This window comes from Symphalangus syndactylus, chromosome 11 (genome assembly GCF_028878055.3).
Source record: "Symphalangus syndactylus isolate Jambi chromosome 11, NHGRI_mSymSyn1-v2.1_pri, whole genome shotgun sequence".
Lineage (NCBI taxonomy): Eukaryota > Metazoa > Chordata > Mammalia > Primates > Hylobatidae > Symphalangus > Symphalangus syndactylus.
The window spans coordinates 118,993,532-119,019,365 of record NC_072433.2 but is presented as its reverse complement, the minus strand read 5'-3'; the positions used below and the strand labels follow the sequence as shown (position 1 = coordinate 119,019,365).

General features: G+C 52.1%; 1 protein-coding gene and 1 long non-coding RNA gene across 13 annotated transcripts in view; one reads left to right on the top strand and one right to left on the bottom strand.

Moving 5' to 3' along the window:
- ACSL6 (acyl-CoA synthetase long chain family member 6) overlaps window positions 1-25,834 on the top strand; it is a 115,189-nt gene that overhangs the window by 47,909 nt on the left and 41,446 nt on the right. For 2 of the 12 annotated variants that reach the window (XM_063612995.1, XM_055299359.2), the window contains exons 1-2: window positions 5,743-5,995; window positions 23,249-23,469. In XM_063612995.1, coding sequence (XP_063469065.1) covers window positions 5,947-5,995; window positions 23,249-23,469 — 270 coding nt within the window. In that variant the 5' untranslated portion in view covers window positions 5,743-5,946. Of the gene's footprint in view, window positions 1-5,565; window positions 5,595-5,734; window positions 5,996-23,248; window positions 23,470-25,834 lie in introns of those variants that run through there. The other 10 variants (XM_063612997.1, XM_055299362.2, XM_063612992.1 and 7 more) reach the window with 8 other exon arrangements.
- On the bottom strand, window positions 1,973-4,476 carry LOC129493328 (uncharacterized). The gene is made up of 2 exons (XR_008661115.2): window positions 4,133-4,476; window positions 1,973-2,098 (listed from the first exon to the last, which is right to left on the bottom strand). It is a non-coding gene; the product is annotated as an uncharacterized lncRNA (long non-coding RNA).

Sequence of the window (25,834 nt, the reverse complement as noted above, 5' to 3'; positions counted from 1 at the left end):
GAACATCTCTCTGTGTCATTGTGCAGTCTTCTGCATCATCGTTTTTGTGGGTAGCAAAGCATATGCCATCCTATAGATATCCAAAAATGTTTCCAACCTTGTGATTGGGCATTAGGGTAGCTTCCAACTTGGCACTACTGTAAATAATATTGCAATGACAATCCTTTTGAACAAATAATTCCTGATTCCCACCCCCCTCACCACATACACATGCTTAGTATTAATTCCTGAGCAACCCACCATTGATAGTCCAAAGGTAAGAATTTTTTGAGGTTTGTATTACTCCTTACCAAACCCTCCCGCAGAAAGGGCTCTCAGGATGTCAGACCCTCAGACACACAGTTTCTTAACATCTCTATCCTGCTTTTATTGTTTAAAATAATCTGGCCTGGTTGGTGGGCTTGAGTTGCTTAGGTGGCCACTGGGGAAAAGGGTCTGGATTCTTAGTGAAGAGAAAAGTGATTGGGGTGGGTGAGGGGGTTCCAGATGGATGAGATGGGGCTTAAGGAATGCTGGTCATCTCTCCTATCACAGGGATCAGCACCCTGCGATGCCACTGTAGTCTCTGGAGGAGGGAGACAAAACATACAGGCAACAGCTTCACATTTCGCCCAGGTGGGCAGTTTGGCTGAGAAGGACAGCATTTCTTTCTTGAATTGCCTGTCTATGGCTTTTGCTCTTTTGTCTTTTTCTTATTGATTTGGATTACATGTCATACCCTCTGTTGCCTGTGGCATAAATATTTTTGCAAGTTATCTATTGATTCTTTAGATTTTTGTAATGGTGTTTTTTAACATGTAGACATTTAAAATTTGCATGTAGTCAGACCTTTAGATCTACCAGTCTTTTCCTTTGTGGTTTCTGCCTTCTGTGTTGTGCATAAAAAGACCTTCCCCATCCCCAGATGGTGTAAACATTAATCTATATTTTCTTCAAGTTGGATTCATTTTCAGTCTTTAAAACGTCGTTTGTTTCCCATCCAATTCTGACCTCGTGTGAGTGGGAGACATATGCACAGGCATCCCCTCAGGAACCTGGAGGTGCCAGTGCTAACTCCCAGCCAGTTGACCAGTGCTAACTTCCAGCCTAGTGGACTCAGGACAACTTCTAAGAGCTCTATCTTTGCCTTTCCATAGCTCTGGGGAAATCCCAGAAGCCCTTCAGTTATTTAATTGGCGTTATTTTAAAAAAAGAATCTCATTGGTTTTGTCTGTCTGGTTGGATCAACAGAAAATTTTCAATTAAAAGAAACTCTCCCAAATAAGCGGGGTTAATTCGTGCCTGACACACGGACAATGGCATTTCCACAGGGCAAGTGCTCTCCGTGCAGGCAGGGACCTTTTATTTATTTACTGCTACATCCCCAGGACCTAGAACAACGCCTTGCACGTAGTGGGGACTCAGCATATACTTGTTAGATGAATGAATGCGTGAAAGGCTCTCATATATTCATTGTTTAAAATGTAAAGAGGTAATAACATAGGAAAAAAACTCATGTCAGGTTTTTAAAAAGCAACATAAGGGCCAGGCACAGTGGCTGACGCCTGTAATCCCAGTACTTCGGGAGGCCGAGGTGGGCAGATCACCTGAGGTCAGGAGTTTGACACCAGTCTGGCCAACTTGGCAAAACCCCGTCTCTACTAAAAATACAAAAATTAGCTGGGGTTGGAGGCGGGCACCTGTAATCCCAGCTACTCAGAGGCTGAGGCAGGAAAATTGCTTAAACCTGGGAGGCAGAGGTTCAGAGGTTGCAGTGAGCCGAGATCATGCCTCTCAAAAAAAAAAAAAAAAAAAAAAAAGGGCAACATAAGATACTGAATAAACAATATCCATCATTCATTTATTCATTCAACAAGTATTTCTTGAACTGCACTACACATGGGGAAAAGACAGGGTTGATGTAAAGATTAAACAAGTTAGCATATTGTATTAGGCTGCTGGAGCTGCCATAACAAAAATACCACAAACTTGGTAGATTAAACAACAGAATTTTATTTACTTATGATTCTAGAGGCTGGAAATCCAAGGTCAAGGTGATGGTAGAGCTGGTGTCTGGTCTGCAAGACCTCTCCTTGTCTTGCAGATGACTGCCTTCTCTCTGCAATAAAGTTATCACAATAAACTTTCTGGCAATAAAGTTCAGGCCTTTATTCCTGATGTCGCACTTCTTATAAGGACACTAGTCCTATTGGATTAGTGCCCCACCCTTATGACCTCATTTATCCTTACTTACCTTAAAGACCCTGACTCTAAATACAGTCACATTGAAGGTTAGAGCTTCCATATATGAATTGGGATGTGGGGGACACAATTCGGTCCATAATACATACATAAAGTGCTTAGAAATAACGTCTGGCTCATACTAAGCCCTGTGTAAATGTTGGATATTATTATTGTTAGAAAATATACAAAACTGCATTAGTTATTATTGCATTCTCATTGGGGAATGAAATTACAAGTGATTTTATCTTATAATTTTCTATATTTTCCAAAATTTCTGTGTTGAACAATTTTACTAATCTGAGGGGGAAAAACACCACTACTCAGTAAAAGACAAGGTTGAATATTGTTTGCAGCTCCCCAACCATTATATCATGTGTTAAAAGCCTTTGCTTCAGTTGGGGTAGCTATCCTTAGTGGATTCCTTGTTGGGTCTCAAGTTTCTGGTTCAGGTCTCCGAATGTGTGGTTGTTAGAATACAGAGAAGCAAAGACCTGGCTCAGCCCACCCAGCCCCATCAGCCAGAGCTTCCACTAGGAGATGCAGTAATGGGGACAGAGGATGCATCATGCTGTGTGCCAGCCCCAAAGCCACACCCTCTGGAGGGCAGGAAAGACCTTAAGCAGTGGGATGGTGAGTGGATCAGTTTTGAGTTCTTGGCTCCAAACTGACTAAACAAAGTCTGGACTGACTGTTTTAATCAGAAAAAGAGTACATTAAAGAACATGTTCACTTCTAAAAAGCTCAACTTTTGGGGCAGTTCAAGAAACAGGCTCAAATTTCAGTTTCTGAAATGACGCCCAGAATCACCCACCATCCATGGCTTTTGTTACCACCCTTGTGCCAGCAACGTAGATGCCATGTGCACGACTTTGTCTCACTCATTTCTGGCTTTTTTATCAAAGGCTCACGAGAGTGTGTTTCACTGGTACAGTCTAAGTCACTAATCTACTCCTAGCTGCAAAGGAAGCTGGAAAAGTGAGTTTTCTGGATTCTACTGGAGACACGTGCAACTTGGGAAACTATCAAAATGTAGGAAAGAATGAATGAAAAATGAATAAATGGGAGTCAGGGGTCCAGAACTGCTGTGTGACCTAAGACAGTTGTTCACCTTTCCTGACGTCAGTCTTTTGCTCTGTCAAATAGGATAATATCCTCTGCATTCTTTGGGCCAGACCCCATGCCAGGGCTGCAAATAGATGATTAGGCTCCTGCCTGCCAGCCCACTCAGAGATGCTAGTCTGGGAGGAGATATGTGTGAACATGGCTGGCCACTATGGTGGCTGGATTTGCTGGCTAAGGACTAAGAGGGATATCCAAGGGCTCCCCAGCCTGGCCTGGGCATTTCTGGGCCCTGAGTTCCATGGATGCCACACCCATGCAGTCTAGGGCCTGAGTCACAGCGTCTACCCATGCCTGCAGATGGTCCACAGATTGAGACTCACAGAGAAGGAAGAAGACCATGGGAACTCAGGACAGGAAAGAACAAGTCCCATTACTCAGTGGAAGGAGCAGGCCTTGAGAGGAGAGAGACCTGGCCGTGATCCCACAACCAGGCTAGGGCCTTTCTGTCCCCATCTCTCAGGGAAAGCCAAGCCATGCTCAGAGGAAAACAGAAAAAATACTTGGCTAAGCTGGAATCAGTCACAGCTCCAGTACTGGTTTTTGAATTAAAATATTCACAAGTAGCAGAGACAGCTGTAGGGAGAGTAACGGGATGCGACATCCTGCTGGAGGCCAAGCTAAATGTGTCCCATGACATCACTCTGAAGAGGAGGCTGCCAGAACCGCATAGGGCCTGGAGTGCTCCTACAGCTGAGTGCCGCAGAGGCCTGAGGCTTGCAGCCTGGCTCCTGGCCCCTTGCTCTGTGAAGAAATGCTCTGTTGGCCCCCTGGCCTATGGGGAAATTACCTGACCACCTCCCTAGACCAATCTGGTCTGGGGAGATATGTTCTTTCTGCCCAGCCTTCTGGTTCCCCTGGGTCTCCTCTTCAGTACCAGCAGATCTCCAGTTACTCTGCTGCCAGTGGGAGTGTAGGGGTGGGGTGGGGGGATTCTGAAAGCCATGTTACTTGCTGGGAGGAGTCCTGCCACACGGCCTCTGTCACACCCTCTTGGAGGAGCCCTGCCAAGCTTGAGATCCCAGCAAAGTCCCTGCCAGGCTGTGGCTGAGTTCAAGCTGGAGCAGCTCTCCCAGGAGTCCAGATCCTATGATGGAGAAGGTGTAGGACCCTATTGTAAAGATTGGAAGTGACTCAGAGGCACACATCTGCACACTTGCACCACTACAAAGTGCACACAGGCCTGGGCACATACATGCCATGTACTCGTACTACAGATCCAGGCCCCCACACACTCACACCCAGCTGCTGAGCTGTGAGCGCACATGCACTCATGGCTGATGGTCTCTGGTGGGCCTGAAGAGATCTCGTGCTCTTCCACTCTCTGCTTCCTGACTTCTGCTCTCTGGTTTTCTATCCTCTTCTTCCTGGGCAGTGGCTCAGCTAGCTCCTGGCCTGGGAGGGCTGCCTATAGAGAAGGCCTGGCTGCCTGAGCGCTGTCCTCGGTGCTGGAGTCCTGGTGGGCTCTGCATGCTTGAGGAAAACAAGCAAGGGCATTGGGAAGAGGTGATCTTGCTTGGAGGTGTAGATGTTCATGGGGTGCCCACCAGGATGTCTACCCTTATTATTTCAGAAAATGTGCAACTAGGCTTCCTCCTTTCAATAGCAGACACTGCAACAGGTATCCAAGCCCTCAGCCCAGCAGTGTGGGCATCTGTGTCTGTGTGTGGCTATATGGCCATTCATTGTGGCTATGGGGGTTTCTTGAGACCTCGTGTGCCACATACAGTTGTGTATGAAGACCATGATTGTCTGTCTCATGAGACACCTGTGATTCCATGTGGCTGCCTGTGACCATGTTACTACTGGTGAACACATATGGCAGCCTGTGATCACACTGAAGTCTCCTGTGACCTTGTGTAGCCTCAGACCTGAACTCGTGCGTCCCCAGATGATCTGGGCACTATCTGGTCTAGCTGCCCGATTTGTCAGAGCCTAGGTGAACCCTTGCCACTCTCTCCCCTCACTGGTTTGCAGAGGCGGCACCCAGAGGCTCCCCATGTCTGCAAACTCGGGTCCTAGCGGGCGTTGGTGTCAGGGGGCACCAGCCCACAGGAGTGTGCACCTCCTAGGACAGGTAACAGCGACCCAGCTGCCATTCGAGCCTGCCCAGCCATAAAACCCAGGCTGCGAGTCGCGCGGGGGCAGGGTCGCGTGTTGATGGGGTGGGTGGCGGCGGGGTGGGCTCAATGTCACGCTCTGGCGCTCGTCGCCCGTGTTCCCCCTTCCAGCCGGTTTCCCCAGAACGCCAGGTACTGACGTTGGGGAGAGGGTCCGGAGAGGGCTGGTTCGCCCTGCGGCCGGGCCCCTCCCCCCGCCCGGGAGCTTGGCGGTTCCGACAACGCGGTCAGCGCGGGGCAAGTCCCAGACCCGGCCCGGCTGCAGGGCAGGGAGTAAGGCTCGGTTGAGAGCGCGCGCCGCGCCCTCCCCCTTGAGCCGTCTCCGCAGCGGCGCGGGGAGGCGGGAGCTGCGGGGCCGGAGGGCGGGGGCTAAAAATACCCGGCAGCGGCGGCGGCGGCGCGGCTACTGCTGGGGCTGCTGGGCTGCGGGGCTGCCGGGCTGCGGGCCGGGGAGGCCGGGCCAGGCCAGGCCCCGCTGACCGCCATGCTGACCTTCTTCCTCGTGTCGGGGGGCTCCCTCTGGCTATTCGTAGGTAAGTGCCCGTCCTGTCCGCGTCCCGGACTCCCATCTCCCGCAGGCTATGAGGTCTTCGCCCGAGGTGGAGGTGTTACATCTCCGCGGCCGCCGAGCCCCTATCCCCTGCTGCTGAGCTGTCCCGTCAAGGTCCCCAGGGCCGCTTAGGTACACCCTCCGCCCCCAGTTCTCGCGGGCTCCGGGCCGGGTTTGAGGAGCACCTGGGTCTGCGGAGGGAGATGGGGGCTTGCTCTCTGCGACCCCACCACAACCCCCCGCCGAGTTCTTGCGTCCCCCTTCCCTGATGGCAAGGACCATCCGCGGATCAGATTAGGCCCTGAGCCAAGGCCAGGAACAGACATTGCGTCCTTGTCCATCTCCTGGGACCAGAGACCGAGGGTGTTGGTCCCCGAGGTCCCACAGCAGGTCAGCTATGTAACCCGGACTGACCTGGGCTTCCTGATCCCGGCGAGGGGCTTCCTCACGACCTCTCCCTTCCCGTCCTTCAGCCAGAGTACAAGATTTCTGTAAAGTAGGGTTCACCTGGCTTCTCTGCTCTGCCCAGGGCTGCTGTGTCTCCACTGTTTCCAGACCCCTCCCCTCCACCTCACAGGAGTCAGCCTCACCACTGCACTTCTTAGGCGGCTGCAAGGACCCCTGCTCGATCCTGCCTCCGCACTTACCTCCCTCAACCCCCCATACACCCACACCTGGAGTCTCACCACAGGCCTTTTTATCTGCCAGTTCTACTGTCCACACCGGCTACTTCCCCTCTCTGAGCCTGGGGTCCTCCAGAATATAATACCACTAAAGGATCTCCACCTGCACTCCCAGCCCCATGTGCAGATTCAGCCTGATAATTTGTGTGCAGTGCTTGATCCTTAAATTGGCCTTAAACCTGTCCTAGGCCACAGCAAATGCTCTATGAATGTTAGTGTTTGTTATTATCTCACATTCAAACAGCACCATCAGAAGTGGTAATAAAGCTCTTTCTGAGCCAAGGAAGGGGACGAAGTTGACCCTTTTGAAATCCTTACCTGAGACTTTGTACGTGTTAGTTAATATTCACGGAAAACCCTAGGAGGTCAGTGGCACCATCCCTTTTTTTACTGAGTTCAGAGGTCAATTGACTTGCCTAGTATCACATGGATATCTGGCAGACTGGGATTCCATTCGAGGTTTTAATTGATCAACCAATGCTAAGTGCTTGGCTGGATCAGGCCTGAACCTGGAGGGTTGGTGGGCCAAGTAATCACTTCCTTCACCCCCACCATTTCCTTAAGTTAGGCCACAGGGACACTTCCCCTGAGCTGGGGGAGTGAGTGAAGCCTCCCTAATCCCCTCAGCTCCCTAAGCTCCTTCTGTCTGCCAGTGTCTGTGCAGGGGCACTCTGGTCCTGAGGCATATCCAGCAGACAAGGGCAGGGCTAGAGCTGGGGTTGGAGGTAAAGGGCAAGGATAATTAAATAATGGTGATGGTGGTCGTGACAGCCACCATTTAATGCCTGAGTGGTGGATGGTCTCAGAGCCTCTCCGCACTGCCAGGACCCCTTTGCCCTACCCTCAGGAGGCCCCCACCCAACCATGGGTCCAAGGTCAGCTCTCTGAAGACTTGGTCTTCTGTGGCTGCAGGGAGATATCTAGGGGCTGCAGGACCACTTGTGACCGGGGTCATCAGCAGCCTGTGAGAAAAAGTCCCTCACCCTGTGGGGTCCTTGTCTGTGAGCAGGGTTAGCTGGCACTGACTCAAAGTGGAGCCCTGTTTCCTTGTGGAGCATTTCCTAAAGTGGTCAGCTGCCTCCTCTAATGGGAAACTGGGGGACCTGCCTCACTGAGAGACTATACAGGACCTCAGAACCGTCAAGCAGTAGTGATTCTTGGGGCAGGTAGTGGCTGCTTCCACAGAGGCCGAGCTTCCCAGTGCAAAAAGCAAGAGGCTGAGGCTGGTCTTTGGTGCTCATTGGATAGAATACCCCAGACAAATGCCGGGGCGTTTTAAGTTATGTATCCACCCTCCTTGAGACTCCACCTGGCCCCCAGCCTTTCTCTGGTGGCAGAAGAGACTCCTGAGTTAAGAGCTGTAGTTCTCTGAGCACACCTGAGAACATGCTCTGCCTTGCCATCTCCGGGGTCCCATTGTCCCATGGCAGCTGCCAGATCCCCTCCACTCAGCCAGTAACAGGAGGCAATGTCTCTCTTTAGTAGAGTTATGTGCTTTTTGCCACCTAACCTGGCCCTAGGGAGACAAGGTAGGGACAGGCAAGGGTTTCCCTCAAGGGCCCTCAGGGAGAGATGACATAAAATTGGGGATGGGGGTGTGGCAATGCACCAGGAGGAGGATCTGACTGTCTGGGGGAGGTAGCCATCTGTTCTGTGCTGTGTCTGTCCTGTTGCCTGCTGGAGAGGCCAGCAATGGGTCCTGGGCCAGCCCAGATCTCACCTGTGTGTTGAATACTAAACAAGGAGACAAGTAAAATAAGTCCAGCGTGAGTCAGATGCTAGGTCTGGTTTGGGGAAGCATGCCCTCAGTGCCATAAACACCTAGAGGACAATGGGAGCAGTGGATCAGAGCTTCTGCCTGCCTATACAGCACCTTTGTGCAAAGTAGGAAGAGGTCCCACTCTTGGTGGATAACTTTCTAAAAGGGCACACCTTCCTCTAGGCTAAGGCAGCCCCATGCCACAGGGTCCAATCTGTTCAATCATATACCCAACCATCAGTGATATCTGAGTGGGCTTCTGCAGCATTCACAGGAATTTGTCAGAGATAGGGAGGCCAAGATCCAAGTGGAGGAAGCCATACTAGCAGAGTTTGTGGAAAAACTGCAATGGGGGATGAGTCTTCAGGGTCTTGTGCCTGAGCAATGTGGGTTGTGGGAGAGGATTCTGGAGAAGGTTTCATTTGGGTGGTAGAGGAGCCCTCCATTTAGCTGCTGAGTCAAGAGGAAGAGAGTGGAATCCAGGAGGGTAGTAGGAGGTCGTAATGATGTTATGGATAAGAATAGATGTGGTCCAATGATGGCTTGAGTTATGGCTGGGCTCCAGTAAGGAGAAGAGATAAGCCCCCACCCTTGGCCTCTGCCTTAGGAGAAGTGGGGCTGGCCCTGGTGGGGTGAGACAAGTTTGCCAGTCTAAAGAATGGTTTGGCATGCTCCTGGCTATTGATGCCTAGGGCAAGCATAGACTTGCACACTTTGGCTTAGTTCAGGCCCATGAGATCCTCCCCTTACCCCACTCTGGGCTCCCATTAGGGTAGAGAACTGACTTGAGGTCTAGGGCCACCCCAGGGGTTTGGAGATGGCAGTTATGAATTGGGACAGATGGTAGAGCTCCAGGCAGAACAGGTGGCTCTGTGTCCAGCTGGGGACATGCCTCACAAAGAAAGCCTGAATTTGTACAAGGTGCACCAGCATGGAGCAGGATTTTGCCCGCAGCACCTTCTCACAGCTCTCCAGCCTATATGGTAGGAGCATACTGACACCAGGGGGCAGCAGAACCCACTCATTATGCTCTCCAGCTAGTGTTCCGTCCCTTGTGATTATGAGGATTCATAGGTTGACCTTCAGAAGGCTGAATTTGGCTCAGCTACAGCCCCAGGTGGGACTCAGGACTGTCCCATACATGGGGTGAGTGATCATAAGGCTCTGGCTTGTTTATAAAAAGGGGCAAATGTTACAGGCTTTTGTATAACAGAAGCTACACTGTGTATCCAGCTAGCACTGGGCACATAGTAGGCACTCAAATACTCAGTAAGTACTAGGTGTGTGTGGAGGGGTGTTTTTACGGGATTAACTATTGCAAACAGGCTGATTTGGCTGCTGTTTCACTGAGCACCTACCATGTGTCAAGCACCCTGTCGATGATTCTCCAAACTTTCCTTCCATCCTCCCACAACACTGTGTGCTGTTATCCCCATTGCCTAGGCAAGGCCCTGAGACTCAGAGAGGTTCAGTGGTGAAGCAACTTGTAAGAGCTGTGAGTCAGGCCACATTCTCAGACTTTCAGTCCAGGAAGGGACCACTAAGCATGATCAGCCAGCCATGTTAGCTAAAATTATAATAAATTGTGTTAGGCTTTCCTTAAAGGGGATCCAGGATTCTGACATGCAGAAATGGAGTGGGGAAAGAAAAGGCATTCCAGGCCAAGGGACCTGTGTGAGGGAAGATTGGCAATAGGACTGAATGAAGTTGAAGGACCAATTCTGCTGGGCCAGTGAGGTTGCCAGAGGTGGGCTCTGCAGGCCTAGGATAATAGGCCAAGCAGCATTGGCTTTATTCTGTGCAGTGGTTGTGTCAAGGAGGTGTGGGTAGAACTGGGCATGTGGATCACCAAGGTGACACTATTCCTGTGCTCCAGAAGCCTCCTCCACAAGCCCATGGTATCCTTGAGGGCAGGGCCAGGTGTCTCATGTCTATGTCCACAACCCAGAGTTGGGCACACAGGGTACATAAGTGTTTATTGCATAAACTAAAGAATTCCCTGAGAGTAATTTATTTTAATAATGTGTTTTATAAGCTGTTTCCTTACCACAAGTCAATCAGTAAACAACAGATTTTGAGTGTGCTCCTGCTAGGATGCCAGGCTCTGTGCCCAGCTGGGGGATGATGCCGATATGTTAGAAGCAGTAGGGAAAAGCAGGTGTAAACTCCTTGCAGGCAGGGCCACGTTACCCTTCACTGGAGAACCCTGAGTGCTGAGAACCAGTGCAGCCTGGAATAGAAGGAGGTGCTCCAGAAGTGTTTGCTGAATGAATGAATGAACTAGTGAATCCACAGCTTCTGGGTGACCAGTTTTGTGGAAGAGAGTCTTCTCTGAGGGCTGTTGCTTCCTTAGAGCTCCAAGGTTCCAGTCTCCTGACAGGTTGGGAGCTTGGGCCACTCTGCCAAGCATAGATGAGAGGAATTCCCAGTCAAGATCCTCACCTCACTGGATGGTCTGGTGTGATGCTCCCATTCCTTGCGTTGGCCTCGCCAGAGTTCCCACTAACCATCCACTGGGTCCACAGATTGGTGGGGTTAGGGGAGTGCTGTGGATGCGATGCTGCTTTGAGCCCTTGGGGTTTTCCTTCAGGATGCCCAGAGGTGGTTCCTCATCATTTGCTCAGCTGCCTCAGGAGATCCATGGTAGGTGTGGTTATTCCTGGGCCTACTTCCTTTGTGTAGCTCCTAATTTATGTGAATCTTGGGGCCTGGGACAGGCAGAAATGGGAACATGGGAAGTGGATTGGAACAGAAATTCCAAGCCAAGCTGAGCTATCTATTCTGAGACCCAACCAATACTCTTAGCGCCAGAAGGATTTCAAATCCCAAGAAGTCTCACCTGACCCTATTTGCCAGCTCTTCCCAGAGATACCCTTCCTCTCCCTGCACCTAATCCAGGCATGTAGTAGGGGCGTCTGGGGGAGTTGGGAATGGCTTCTGATTTGCCATCTGCCCATTTAAGCCTGTGTTCCGAGATCACTGTCTCCTGGGAATTTAGAGCAGGAAGCCAGGCCAGTGAGGGAACAATCAGCATCTTAGTGCTCAGCCCCTGGTATAAGCGAATGTGGGCTGGCACCTGTTAGGGCCAGGAACAGACTTAGTAATTGATAGCTATTGGAGAAATGAGTGAGTAGGCAGGCCCAGGTTGACTGGGCAGCTCTGGGACAGACCCTATTGACCAATGCCTGGGACCCTGCCTCACTCTCAGCACAGCCTGGCCCACCAGTGTAGGATGTGGATTCCAAGGGACTGATCAAGACTCAGCCCTGCTACAAAGCCCTGCTTTTCCCTCCAACTCATGGACTGTTGTAGGGGCTGAGACTCCCCTCTGGGACTCCTCCTGCCCATGCACCCCTGTCCCAGCCTTAGCTTTGCTACAGACCATTCTAGACACTGACTGCAGATCCTGCCTCATAAATAAGCAGAAATGTCACTGGGAGAGACAGTGAGGTCAACCAGATATTGGATAGACAGGGCAGCTAGAGGCTACACAGCAAGGACAGTTAGAGCTGGGACAGAAAGCAACAAGGTAGCATGTGAGCCTGCCAATGAGACTGGACAGGGAGGTTGACTGGAGGCTGGACAGTAAGGCCTTTAGGCCAGTGAGAGGAAGACAACTGTCAGTATGGAGAAAGTGGACTCAGTGGAGACCCATCCAGGCCTGCAGTGACCCCTTTGCTTTGGAAGGGGCAGAAGCTCTGGCCACTCTGCCCTGCCACTAGAGCTGATGCTGCATGAAGCCACATAGACCCCAGGACCCTGCTTAATGGCTGGAGACCTTCAGTGTTCATGGTGACATGGTGACTGTGCTTTCCAGCAGATGGGCTGGATGTCATTCTCTGGGGACACCTTCAACTCACGCATTTTTTTTTCTTTTTTCTTTTTTTTTTTTTTTGAGACAGAGCTTTGTTGTTGTTGCCCAGGCTAGAGTACAATGGCGTGATCTCAGCTCACTGCAACCTCTGCCTCCTGGATTCAAGTGATTCTCCTGCCTTAGGCTCCCATGTGGCTGGGATTACACGGTGCCTGCCACCATACCTGGCTAATTTTTTTGTATTTTTAGTAGAGATGGGGTTTCACCACGTTGGCTAGGCTGTTCTCGAACTCCTGACCTCAGGTGATCCAGGTGATCCACCCATCTCAGCCTCCCAAAGTGCTGGGATTACAGGTGTGAGCCACCACACCCAGCCAACTCATGCATATTCTGCAGGCCAACTCCCCTAAGCCTAGGTCTGTCTGTGGTGGCAGAGAGGGTTTAGAGAGAAATGGAGATTGGGCCTTCCCCCATCCCGTAGGCTGGTAGGGGATTTGGGTGCATGTGTCCCTGATGTCCTTGCCACAGACCAGATATGGAAGGCTATGACCTGTGGAGCCAACTTTTCCAGGTCATTCTGAAGTGTCCTGTCTCCTCTGCCTCCTGCTTCTGCTCCCTGGACAGTTCCATGACCTCTCACAGAGACATGCCTGGCACCTGGGCTTCATGAAGATACTGTGTGGCCCAAACGAATACTACTTTCCTTTAGCCCCAGAGGCTAACAAGACATATCTCCCTTGGATTTCAGGAGATCTATGGAGCATCCACCAACCCACCTATTGGTTCAAAATCAATTCCAAAGTGGTTTTGTCCTACATGTCCTCTCAGGCTCAATGGCCACATGTGTGCTTGAGATCTTGCTGTGCTATTTCTCCTGGTAGTGGGAGTCTGAGTGGCATCCATGCTCCACAGGGCACAAGGTCTATGCTGTGGTTAATAGGCAGCTCCTGGTGACCATGGGGTGTCAGAGAAGCAGCGTTCTGGCTGCTGAAAGTCAGCCAAAAAAAAAAAAAAAAAAATAGAAGCCTGACCTTGGCATGGAGCCTTGGTTGAAGAAGGAGCCCAAGCCCTGGAAGCTAGTGATCCCGCACGTGGGGTTCTGGGCTGCCCTCATCCCCACCTCCAGCTTGAGGGCACTTGTGGCGCAGGACTGTGGGCACCAGGCAGAGGACACACGTGGCCTCCATTATTAAAAGTCCTCTCTGTGCACTGCAGGGTCTTCTTGTGTACCAGCACATTTTTCTTCCGATTTCTTTCTCCATGTTTACCATCAACACTGTGAGAATGACTGAAGTTTCCTTATACAAAAAAAGGGTGCTACTCCAGACTCCACCACTACTGTTTTTGAAAAGCACAAAACCAACAGAGCATCAGAGGGGGCTGACCCTCTTTCTGGATCCCACCTCCATCCCCCGACCTTACGTGGTGCTTTCCTCAGCAGCTACCGAGGCCTCCAGTTCCCTCTCCAAAGATGGTGGGTTCCTTCCAGTGGGTGCAAAGTGAGAGCCCCAGTGATTGGTGTTCACAGTGGGTCAGTGTGGACAACGCCCGATGGCCTGCCTGGGCCAGCTGGTGCCTCGTTTTGCTTTGGTCTGAAAGACATTTTTGTTTTCTGGTGAGAACAGCCCCAGCCTGGCCAGGAGCCGGCCAGCGGCAGGAATACAAACCCTTTCATGTGACAGACCCAAGTGGAGTTATGCCCTCCTGCCAGCAGCAGGCCCTCCCCTGCCGCTCCTGGGAGGCGGCCATTTGCATATTTCTCATTCATCCTGGCCTTGAAAAGGAGGCCTGAGTTCCCAGTGCTCCTGCCTGCTGAGGGCTGGGCCACTCCAGTCTAGTGTTAACTCTGTGGACACTGTAGGCTCTCACAGGCTAACAGCAGAACTTGACTGCTTGCTGCTGGAGGGAGAGCAGCTTAAGGCTGCAGCTGCTGTGCCGCCTGACCTCCGGAGGGGGGGATTCAGGAGGTGGCAGATTCCCATTGACCAGCACAGCCTTTTGCTGAACTGGAGGAAATTCAGACTTATTTCTTCTTGTGGCATTCAGAGGAGGAATTTTGTCAGACTATGGGGATGCCAGAATATTCAGCTATTTACCAAATTTGCCAGAAAATGTGCCCTTAACCAAAGGCAAAACTCTTTTTGTCTTGCTCACTTTCTAGTCTACAAAAAAATTCAATGACTCTGGAATGGTAGGTGAAGGAGCCATGCCGGATCCTGGCTGCAGCAGCAATCCCTTTGCCAAGGATGGAGGAGCACAGCTTGCCTGGGGCACTTTTGCATCCCCAGGGCTGAGTGCCATTAGCTTGTGGGCTGTGACTCTGAAGGCATGAGGCAGATATACAGTACCCATCACCATCTTTTTCCTTTCTCCCATAGCTAAGTGCCATCCTGCCAGCCTCAGCTTCCTGCCCTAGTCCTCAGTGCAGCCAGGCCTCTGCCTCCTTCCCGCCACTGTGTGAGGGCTCCTGCCAGGGGCCCCAACATCTTACAGGCTCTTCCTGTGACTTACCAACCCACTTCTGTCCCTCTTCTATAGCCCTGTTCTCTACCCTTTCCCACCCAGCTCGGATTCTCTCCTTGTTCTCCCTCCCTGGCTAAGGATGTCTCAGGTTCTGTCTTTTGTGCATTTCTCCCCTAGCACGTGTCCCCAGGAGACCAGCAGGGCTCCTAAGTGAACAAGCAGGCAAGCAAATCCCTCTGTTGCTCCCCGCACCTCAGTGATCCCCAACCATATATTGGCAGGACCCTCCCTACTTCAAGGAGCTTCCCTCTAGCTGGAGGAGGTCGCATCCCATCCTGCTTGTACCCCAGCCATCTGCAGTTGAGCTCTGAGTACATGGCCTCGCCATGAGCAGCCCATATGCCCTTTGCTGGTTCAAGCTTAGTTTGCAGTGTGTCCTGAGTTTGAGCCAGTGGCAGAAATGAATCATTGCTCCTGAGGCCAGGACACCAGCTGTCCTAACGTGGACATGGCTGGGAAAGCAAAGGATCATGTTACAGCCACAGGATTTGGCTTCCTGCACAGGAGGGCCTCGCCAGGGAGTGTCCCTGTGACTGTGAGGTGATGATGTCCCTGGTCAGTATTCCTAGGGTCCTGCCTGCTGTCCCAGGGCTTGGCGTGGAAGGATCTGAACTCGTCCACACCATCAGTACTGGTTATCATACCCTGTAAATATTTCCAAAGGAACTACTGCTGTTTTTTTAGCCCCTGCTGTCCCTCTTTGCTCTGAGAACTTTGTCCTGCCTGATTCATGGTGAGGGCAACCTTTATCTCAGAGCATGTGAAAGACACTCTGTATCTGTTTGCTCCTCTGTTCTCAAGGCTATTCGTATTTTAAAGTTCCTAAAAGCATTGTTTGTGCCTGGCTTCCTGGTGCTAGTGTCAGGAATGTGGACCCACATTCCCTGAGCAGGGCTTAGGGTAAGTGAGATTTTTGAGAGGTACTGTCATGAGGATGGGGAGGCCAGCGGGCAGTGGAGGCCGCTAAAGGGAGGCATGTTCACAGTGAGCTTGGGCTAGTTGCAACAGGTGGCTCTGTAAAGTACTCAGTCACAGCCAGCCTTAGTTGGGCCTTTCTACATTCAAGAGGCTTAACTGAACCATCAGAACTGTGATCAGGCTCCTTGGGGAGGCTTGGCAGGTGAGCCACCATGTAACCTGGCAACCCCGTATCGTATCCTGGGCCTGTATCTCATGGGGGATGTACAGTGGGTCTCACCTGGCAATTCCCAAGTCAGGGAGGCTCTTTGCTCCATTTCTGCCCTGGTCTTATGTGGTTCTGCGAATCTAATCAAAACCCAAGAGGAAAATAGAGAGCAAACCCTTCTCTCACAGCAGAGAGAAGCTTGAATGCCTGTGTGGAGAGGGCAGGTGTTGGGCAAGTGTGCACTGCTGTGTTTGCACCTCTGCAGGTCAGGGTTGCACATGTGTGACGGTGAAGGCTCTGCATTTCTTAACCTGGCAACTGGGCTGCACACTGCTTGGGGTGAAACTACTCCCTCAGCTCTATGCCTCTGGCACTCTGGGATTTCCCACTGACCACGAAATTTCCTGCCCCAGAGGCTGCCTTGAGAAGCATTAAAGGAAGCTTTCATATTAAAAACATCTCTGAAGATATTTGGAGAAAAGTAAGGGTCCTGCCTAGAAGAAAGGGGAAGTGACTTTGTGGGCTGATCGGGGGTCCTCAGATATTTGTTCCTTTTAATTGGGGTGGGTTGGGGGAAGCTAGGGCCAAGTTCCAGATGAGGGTCGCTGAGGCAGGGCGCTCTTCTCATGGCTCACCCAGATGGTAGGGTGAGTAGTGGGAGCCGTTATCAGCTCCAGGGAAGGTGTTGCAAGCCTTTGGGCTCTAGACTTGCCAGGCAATTGGGCAAACAGCTTTCAAGAGGGAGCTCAGAGCACTGGGTCCTGTTCTGGGACATTCTTGCAGCAAGGCAGCAGGGTTAAATTTGGGTGGACAGTGGCCCAGTGCAGGCAGACTTGTAATTGCCCAGAAACATCTGATGTGGGTAGGGCCTGGGGGTGGTGGTAAGCTGGGTCCCGTGGCCTGGACTTGTCTTTTACTTATTAGCAGGTGCCACCATGAGTGTAGCTGTCTGTCTTATGGTCAGAATGAGTGTCCAGTTCAACATACGCAGTGATCATATTTGTGTGCTCAGCCGCATGTTAGCCATGGAAGTAGGAGTGAAAATGCTATGGAAGTAGCCACCCACACCCCTAAGCCTTACAGATCTTGCAGTAGTGAGACCCCCGAGAGCCCCTGGGACCTCAGTCTCTCAGTCTGGCAGAGGTGCTGCAGGACTTCAGAGCTCAGCTTCAGTCCTAATAGGCAAGGGTGTGGGTTCTGGCTCCAGGGTGACCATTCCTGTGCAAGCTAGGCAACAGTATCTCTTAGTGCAGGCATGAGAGCAGGGCTGGTATGCTGCCCTGGGGTCTTGTGGTGGAGATCAGCCACTATCTTCCACCTGCTGGCTCTGATCCTCGGTCCAGTGTCCTCACTCCCCAGAGCATCCCTAAGCAGATGTTTTATCTGGAACTGTGCCATTTCTTTCCTCTTCCCAAGTAGATTGCCTGTGACCCTGTGGGGGTGGGGAGCAGAGGCAGCCCCTGGGAGAGGCTGGGGGCAGAATCTCCCAGGTAGATGGTACAGTCGCCCTCAGTGCCAGAGAGCTACCATCCCCATCCCCTACTCCCCACTACTTCCTGTCACCCCCCACCCCCTACACACATAAACTCATGCTGACTGCAGTCCCAAGCCCATAGCAAAGGCCTGACCCTAATCATTGTCTCAAATGGATGTGTAAGGAGGCTTTGTTCTTAAGAAACCCACTTGGCAAACTCCCTTTCAGAACTGCAAACAGGGTGGGGTGAGGGGAAAAGCAGGGGGGTGTAAGCTGAGGCTCTGGCACGCTGGCAGGGTGAGGGTTAAGGCTGGGTTGCTTGGCTCTGAGCTGATCTGAGCCAGCACCGCCCTGCATGCAGATGGAGGTGGGGCTGGTGGGGGCCTTGAGGGGCCAGCAACTCCTTACAGAACTGCTCTGTGCCCTGTTCCCTGCCAGACCTGCTCCCACAGCCACCAGGGAGCCTGCGCTGCCACTGCTAACGCCTCTACCACCACCCGGCTTCTCAGAGCAGGCGGCTGTTGCCATCAACTGTCCCCAGGAGGGCAGACTCGGGGCAGGGCCTTCGCCACTTTTGTGCTTTGATCAAGATGTGGTAACTTCTTTCCCTGGGCCCCACAGGCCCTGTAAACGGAGGCTGGTTCTAGTGGGACGAGCTCAGCCGCCTCCTCAGTGCCAGGAGCCTGCTGGAAAGGTAGGGTGTGAATGCATCTACTTGTGCAAGTTGTCTTTGAGCCCCTTTGGCTTGCAAAGAGATGGAGTAACTGCTTCAGCTACTTACTATCTACTAAGTGTTTCCCTTACTACATGCCTGGCACTGCACTCTCTGTCCATGAGCTTGTTTGAGATGAGGCCCAGACGGGCAAAGTGACCTGCCCAAGGCCACACAGCTATCAAGAGACTGAGTCAAGATTTGGACCCAGGTCAGCTCAGCACCGGAATACCCACTTTGGGTCCCCTCCCAAGCTCATTTGCTAGGGTCCCTGGGCCCTGGGAGAGGTTGTAGTTTTCTTTTTAGAGCTCTTCACTTGGGGTTGAGGACATTCTTTGATGATTTGGTGGCTGGGCTTGAGCTTCCCCACCCTTTTTGAAGACCTCAGAGGTTTGCAGAGGCCCAGAACTCCATCATATGAACCCCTATGAGAGAGGCTGATACAGAGGAAGCCGGAGTGATTCTAAGGGGAAGGAAGAATCTGAGGATCGTGGAAAGCCTCAGTGTGAGCATTAGTTTGGACTCTGGTCCTAAGGCAATAGGAAGCCAGATAAGGTTTTTGAGCAGTGGCATGACATGATCCTATCTACATATCAGGAAATAACTTTAGTAACAGGGCAAGCACCTGTTAGAGCAAGAAGACCTATGGAGAGGGTGGTATGGGAGTCTGGGCTGTGCTTGGTGGTGGCTGTCAGGCCAGGGGTTGTTGGGGTAGAGAGGAGTGGTCGGGTATCCAGCTAGACAGTGAAGCCTAGAGTATTGAGGTTAGGAGGCTGGACCAGCAGAGAGTTCTTGGAGCCATGTCAGGGTCCCCAGGGCCATTTCCACAGTGACTGTGCTCTGGGGCTTTGCTTCTGCCACCCCACCACCTTGGAGCCAACATATTTCCCACCAGGGCCCCTTTCTTCCTGTTCTCTCCCATGCTGGATTGCCCTAAATCAGCAGAGGGCATGCTGAGGTGGGAGGAAGTTCCAGTTTCCTCAGCCTTAGCTACCACTTGGTATTCTAAGCTGGTCTGTGCTGGAGAAAAAGATGTCGGATATTCCAGGAAGAGAGGAGGAGGTGGCTAGTTCATGTGAGGTGGCTTGTTCATGCCTGGGTCCTCCTGCCAGGTGAATATTTAGAAACACAGCCGCTCACCTGGCAACACCAGCACCACTGATTCCCTTGAGTGCTGTCCACATTCCTCTTGCCCCCGACACACACACAATGCACATCTCTGCTGCAGCCAAGAGAGTCTCTTGGGGTATGGAAGAAGACAGTATGGCTGGGACCCTAGAGACCACCAAGCCCTACCCCAGGTCAAAAGAGAGGTGTGGAGGTCAGAGGAGGCCAAGGCCCTGTGAAATAATGAGATAAGACCAGCCTCCAAGGCCTAGGCTCTGCCCTCCCCATGCCAAAGGCTTGGTGGCCTGGGCTGGCTCTGAGGCCCATGTCCTCAGGGGACCTGGACTCGCAGCTCTACCTTGCAGTGGCTCCCAGGTCTGAAGGGAACCTCAATGTAAATGCAAGCAGTTCTCACTGTCTGAGAAGGTCGATAAGCCTGAAAGAAAGAGACCCTCTGGTTGCTGCCCAGCCAAGGTGGGGTATAGGCCCAGCCTCAAGGCCAGAGGAGCTGCCACTGCTGCAAATACCTCCTTTGGGGTGAGCACTTAAGTAGAAGTTGTAAGGAGGAGTGGGCAGCCAAGCCCTTTGCGCACTGCCTTCCGTCACCCCAGTAGGAGGAGAAGGACTCAGCCAGGAGAAGATGGTGAGTTCTTGATGTGAGGCCAGGAAGAAGCCCACCCATGTCCATGGCAAAAAATAGCAAATGACTGGCCCAACTGGCTGGTCCCCTCATACAGGCTCTGGTGGCCCTGCACTTCCCCCAGCCCCTGAACCTGGGCCTGGGCTCTTCCAAGCAGCTGGAGCTGGTTGTCTGTGGGTTCAGTGCCAATGCGAAGGAAAGGATGGATTGTGGGAGTGGGCCCAGTGTTGGCAGGGGTTGGGGTGGCCATACCACAGAAGGGGCTGGCATTGAGACTGCAGTCTTGGGCTTGAGTCCATGCTCTACTACTTGTTAACTGTGTGCCTTGCTTGCTGAACAAGGTGGCTTCTCCAGTGGAGTCTCTCTCTGTTCTCCCACCTTAGAGGGAGTACCTGCAGCTGTTGTGAGGGTCAAACAGTACAGTGTGTAAGAAAGGGCTGCCCAGGCATCAGGAATTCAGGAATTTTAGGCCAAGTCCCCTTCTTCCTCCCACTGAGGACCATGGTAATATGGTGACTGCTGAAAGCTCAGCATATCCAAGAGGCCAGCCTCACAGACTTGTAGCACTGATCTTTGTATGAGATTCTGTGGGCTCAGTGCTTTATTTTCTGCACAGAATATTCTGTTCCCTAAGTGTCTTTTCAACTCCATGTGCTTTTTCAACTCCAGCCTTTGTGTATTTACTTTCCTCTGCCGGGCCACCCTTTCATCTTTATCTTTCATTCTCAGGATCAATATCACTTCATGCCAGAAGCCTGCCCTGACTCCCTTGTACCTGAGTCAGGCAGCTTTTCTGGCTCCCCATGTCTGATCGTAACACTGCCCATTTCCTCATGTGTCCTTCCCATGGGACTGAGGGCAGGCCCAACTCTGAGCTAGATGAGAACAGGGACTGTGTGAGGGTCTGCCAGATGGGTGGAAAGACAGATGGATGACTTGGCTAATCTGGGCTGTGCTCTGTAAAAACCCTAGCATTGCACCGAATGCCACAATACGCAAAGCTCAGAGTCTGTGAGCATCTGCCAAGGACCAGGGACTGGTGGTAATGAGGTATCCTTCCAGGGTTCTTTAAAACTTTTGGGGTGTACAGCTGAGCCCTCGTGCTAGGCATGAGTTTCTTGGTCCTTGGCTTCTCAGATCATTAAGTCAGTTCAGCTCCTTTAAGAAAAATGTCCATCAGCTCAGAACCCACCCTAAGAGTTGATGAGCATATCTGGATTTTCTACTAAGTAGTGAGTGATTTATCTGATAGGCCTGGCTGTGATTTTATCTTCCCATCTATAGCTTAGGGAAGTAAATGTCCCAAGAAGGCCAGCTAGTCACCTACCCAGAGTCTTCTCCAGAGTAATTTTCCCTGGTGAATCTACTGTGGTCTATAGCTTGGCCTCTGCTTTTTTATGCAGAAGCTGAATTGGAAGGATATGCTAGGAGTGGATTGTTCCTCCAGGATGGTCCCATAACTGACCCAGCTCAAGGAAGCTGCTATTAAAACTGGATTTCCAGCTCAGGAGCTCAGTGAAAATACCACACTTGGCTGGAGGCTCACCCAGAGCCTGTGGGTGGCTGATGAGTGTTCCCAAGACTCAGCCTGCTGTGCCATCTGCAGAGCATAAACTCCTTCTGTGGGGCCGCAGTGTCCAGGCCAAATCACCTCTGCCCAGTGCTTCTACCAGGCCTGCTCCTGACCCGTTTTCATGTGTCCTGGGCTGAGCAGTCCTCTTGGTTTGACAAGCATATTCTTTGGCCGTCTCTTTAGTCCTTTGAATATGCCAGATGCAGTGCAAGGGGCTTTATATGTCTAAATGGTACTGCCCTCATTTTAAAGGTGGGGAAGTGGAGGTTCAGAGAAGGAGGATAGGCTCAACCTTGCATTGCTCATAAGAGAAGGAGAAGGAATTATAACTGAAGAGTTTTTTGTGTGTCTCTGCAATGGCTTTGCACATCACTGACTTCATCTCTGGTGTTGTGATGTTATGGTTTAACACAAATGCCATTTATTGGGATTTCAGCAGATCTCCCCTCTCTCAGGGGTCAAGCAGTTTTTTGGCTCATATCCCATGGCTGCAGAGTAGCCACTATTGCATTCTCCTTGTTTCCCTTCTTGGAAGCACAGCCATGTTTCCAAAGGCTGAGGGCCTGTGAGGAGGGTGCCTGTGGGTGGTACAGGGCAGCCTCGAGACCACCCTGCCATCACTGGGCTGGCAGACCTGTAGGTGCCTGTAGCCTCAGGTCCTACTAGGCAGTGACATGAAGGGTTCCCATTGGGGATGCCAGCACCCATCACCTGGCCCACCCTTGATACTTTCCTCAGTTCCAAGCAAGGTACAGAACTCTTGAGCCAAACTGGCTGTGTATTTGCTCTGCCAACACTGCCTCACTTAGTGGCAGAGAGGAGGATGCTGCAGGCCCCTGGGGCCTGCTTCTCTTTCAACCATTCTCCAGTGCGTCTCACAGAGACCTTCCCTCTGTCTACACCAGGGCATCTCCCATGTCTCCCTGATGGGCCCACTGTATCCACTTGGGCTGTAGTGGGTGAGGGTGGCTCCCTGGCCGCCATCTGTGACATGGCAGGAGATGTTGGTCCCCCGGGGAGCACACACAGCACTCCACTGAGCCATTCTCTCTGAGCCGTCGTTTCTCTTCCTACCAGTTTAACACCTGCTCTCCTCTGCCACCTGCCTTGCCTCTGAACACTTGCTGATGGGATCAGGGAGGACAGCACAGGGCCCAATTATGGTGGGGCCAGCTGTCCTCTTGGTACTCGGTCAGGGACAGTGCAGAACCATAGTGCTCATACAGTCAGATAGGTCTTCACCTTCACATCATGAGGGCTGGAGTATCTGTCAGGGCTGATCTGCGGTCTTTGCCCTGCCCCCACTTCGCTCTCACTCAGGGTCAGGGCCTGGAGTTGGGAGATTAGAGTTAGAGGGGGAGGAGCCTGCATTCCTTCACCCCTGGGCACTGTGCTGAGCACTTCTGCTGCCCTTCCCTCTTCTCCCCACCCCAGGAGCAAAGATAAGTAAAATGCTATGACAGCAGTCACACAGGAGAACAGAGCACCCAGGCCTTGAGGTCCAGGAAGCATCATTTCCAGAGCTGCCAGAGCAGTGGCCCTGGAAAATATGGAAGCAGCTGTCAGCCACGGCCCAGGGCCTGAGCGTGTGGTTCTCAGGAAAAGTGGGCAGGATATCTGTCAGGTGTGACGGCAGAAGGTTCTGGCCTCTTCCTGGGAAAAGCCCTTCTAGGTAGCCAGCTTCTGGGGTGCACTCTGTACATCCCAACTCCCTCAGGGCCTGCCCTGCGGTGTTTCAGACCAGATATCAGGTCCTGTGACCCAGGACCCTTCCCTAACCTTCCCCGTCAGGTCACTTGCCTCATCTGACTCTTGTTTTCAACAGAGTTTGTCCTCTCACTTCTGGAGAAGATGCAGACACAGGAGATCCTGAGGATACTGCGGCTGCCTGAGCTGGGTGACTTGGGACAGTTTTTCCACAGCCTGTCGGCCACCACCCTCGTGAGTATGGGTGCCCTGGCTGCCATCCTTGCCTACTGGTTCGCTCACCGGCCAAAGGCCTTGCAGCCGCCATGCAACCTCCTGATGCAGTCAGAAGAAGTAGAGGTGAGCAGGGTAGGAGACGTTCCACTGCAGAAAGTAGGGGGCGGAGGACAGGCATCTTGGAAGTAGAAGCCAGACTTGTGGCTTATTTGAACTCACATGGCCCAGAGAAGGTCTGTCTCCCCTGGCAGTCAGCCACTTAGCTCTGCAGCAGCCTCGGGCAGGGTCTCCTACCAGGCACTCCTTCTGCCTCTCCCAGGAACTGCCTCTGGGCAGAGCCTGACCTGGGCCTTGCACTGGGGCCTCTGGTTTGCCTGCTTCTCGGGTAGGAGGGCCTTGGCTCATTGGTATTGCAGTAGGAAGCCTAAGCAGGTTCTTGAGGAGCTTCCTGGTAGATTCCCTCCCAAACTCTCCCGGTCTGGTGCTGGGACCCAGCATTCAGCTCACCCCTGGCCCTGCTCTCCCTGAGTACATGGACTCACACATGGTGCCACCAAGGGGAAGATGATACAAGGGCCAGTGGACAAGGGTGTTCTAGGCTAAGCCTGGAAGGACTGGTGAGGTGTGTTTCATTATGAAGCTTATGGAATTTATTTTTGCCTTTTAAAAATTTGCTTTATCTCCTCTTTAATTCTGTTCATTTGGAATAGATAATGTATCCACATAGTCCAGAACAAACAAATGGAATGTACTGAAAAGCTTCTGTCTTCTTCCTTGCTCTCCCAGTTCTCTTCCCCTGAGGCAACCTGCTAATGCTCTGTCCTGGCCATGAGCAGATGTGTAGAGACACTCACCACACTTTAACTCATATCCACCAATACCCTGTTGTGCACCTTGCCTTTTGCTCTTGACAGTGCACCTTGGCGATCATAAGCATGTTTTGCCTTGCAGGGGAGGGTGCAGGTTGATGTAGGGGCTGCGATCTTTAGGGCATTTTTCCAGCAGAAAAATGGTACGTGCAAAGGTGCAGGTGTGTGCTGAAGCACATGGGTGCTTTGTGTGGGATGCTAGGTAGTGGAGAGGGGCTGGAGATGGGCTGGCCAAGTGCTGTTGAGAATGGCCTTTGGTGACTGGCAGTCCTGGATTTGAAGCCTGGCTGTGCCTCTGAGTTGTATGGCCCTGGGCAGTTTCTTAACTCTCTGAGCCTCAGGGCTCTCAGTTGTTAGTGTGTAATAAAAAGAGCACCTGCTTTCTAAGGTGTGGTAAAGATTGGGTGTGATGACCCAGAGAAGGCACTAAGGACAGCTGTTTTTGGTTAAGCTTGTGATTATATCACATCTGGAGAGGTCAGCAAGGACAGAGCCCCGTCAACTGTGCAGGGACCAGCAGAGGGAACAGCGTGGAGCTATTTGAGGTTTTCAGTAGGGAGAGACATGGCCAGTTTGTGCCGTAGAAGGGTGGGTGTGACAGGGGTAAGCGTAAGAAAGCAGCTGCAGGCATCTGGGTTGGTGGTGAAAGTGGTCTGGATGGTGTCAGAATGGTGAGTGGGATGACCCTGGCTCGTGTGTAGGGGCCACTGAGTGAGTCACTTTGTGGGTCTGGAAGACAGGACATGGGATGAAGCTAATGCTTCCCTTCCTGGAATGACTGCTTCCTCCCTTGCCTCATCCCCCAGGAGCCCAGAAAGCCAGAGTGGCTGCACCGGAGTAGGCAAAGGAGACAGTGGTAGGAAATGAGATGGGAGAGGCAAGAGGGGCCCAGATCAGACAGGGCCTGGCAGCATTGGCTGTGCCTGCTGTGTGGTGAGAAACAATTCAGATCTTGTCACTCCCCCTGGCCTAAAACCCTTTCCTGGCTCCCCATTACCCTCAACCTCACATCCAGATTCTGCCTTGGTCTGCAGCCTCTCTGGCCTCCTCCCCCACCATTGCCATCTGGAGCTCCATGAATTGTCTACAGTTCCCCAAATGCACCTGTGCCTCCTGCCGGTGCATTTGCAAGTGGTGCCGCCTATGCAGGCTTGCTGTTCGCTCTTCCTCACTCTGTCCGGCAACCCCCGTGCATCCTTCGAAGCCCAGCTTGGCAGCTGATCGATAACACACATGACCAGTGTTGAGCCTCTTCTGTCCCTGGCATACAGTCTCTCCTTGTACCATATCTGTTGCCCAAGTGCCAACTGGGTCTTATTGGATGTGTCCCAGCTTCTCTTGCAGGTCTTAGGTGGGCTTGGTCCTTGAAAGCACTGGCCAATCAGAACTTTCCACTCCAAAACAGTCAGGAGCTGCCTGTGGTTTTGAGTTTGGCTGTTTGCTTTCTGGTTCTCACAGATGTTTTTTTCCTTAGACCTGCTGTTCCAAGAGGTGGCAGGCTCTGGCCCAGCCCAGGGTAGCTCAAATAGTGCTTGAAGAAGAGATGGATTTGTGATACTGGAGAGTTTGGGTTTGGGCACCCTGGGGAAGGGTGACAGGGTGGAAGGGGAGGAGGCAGG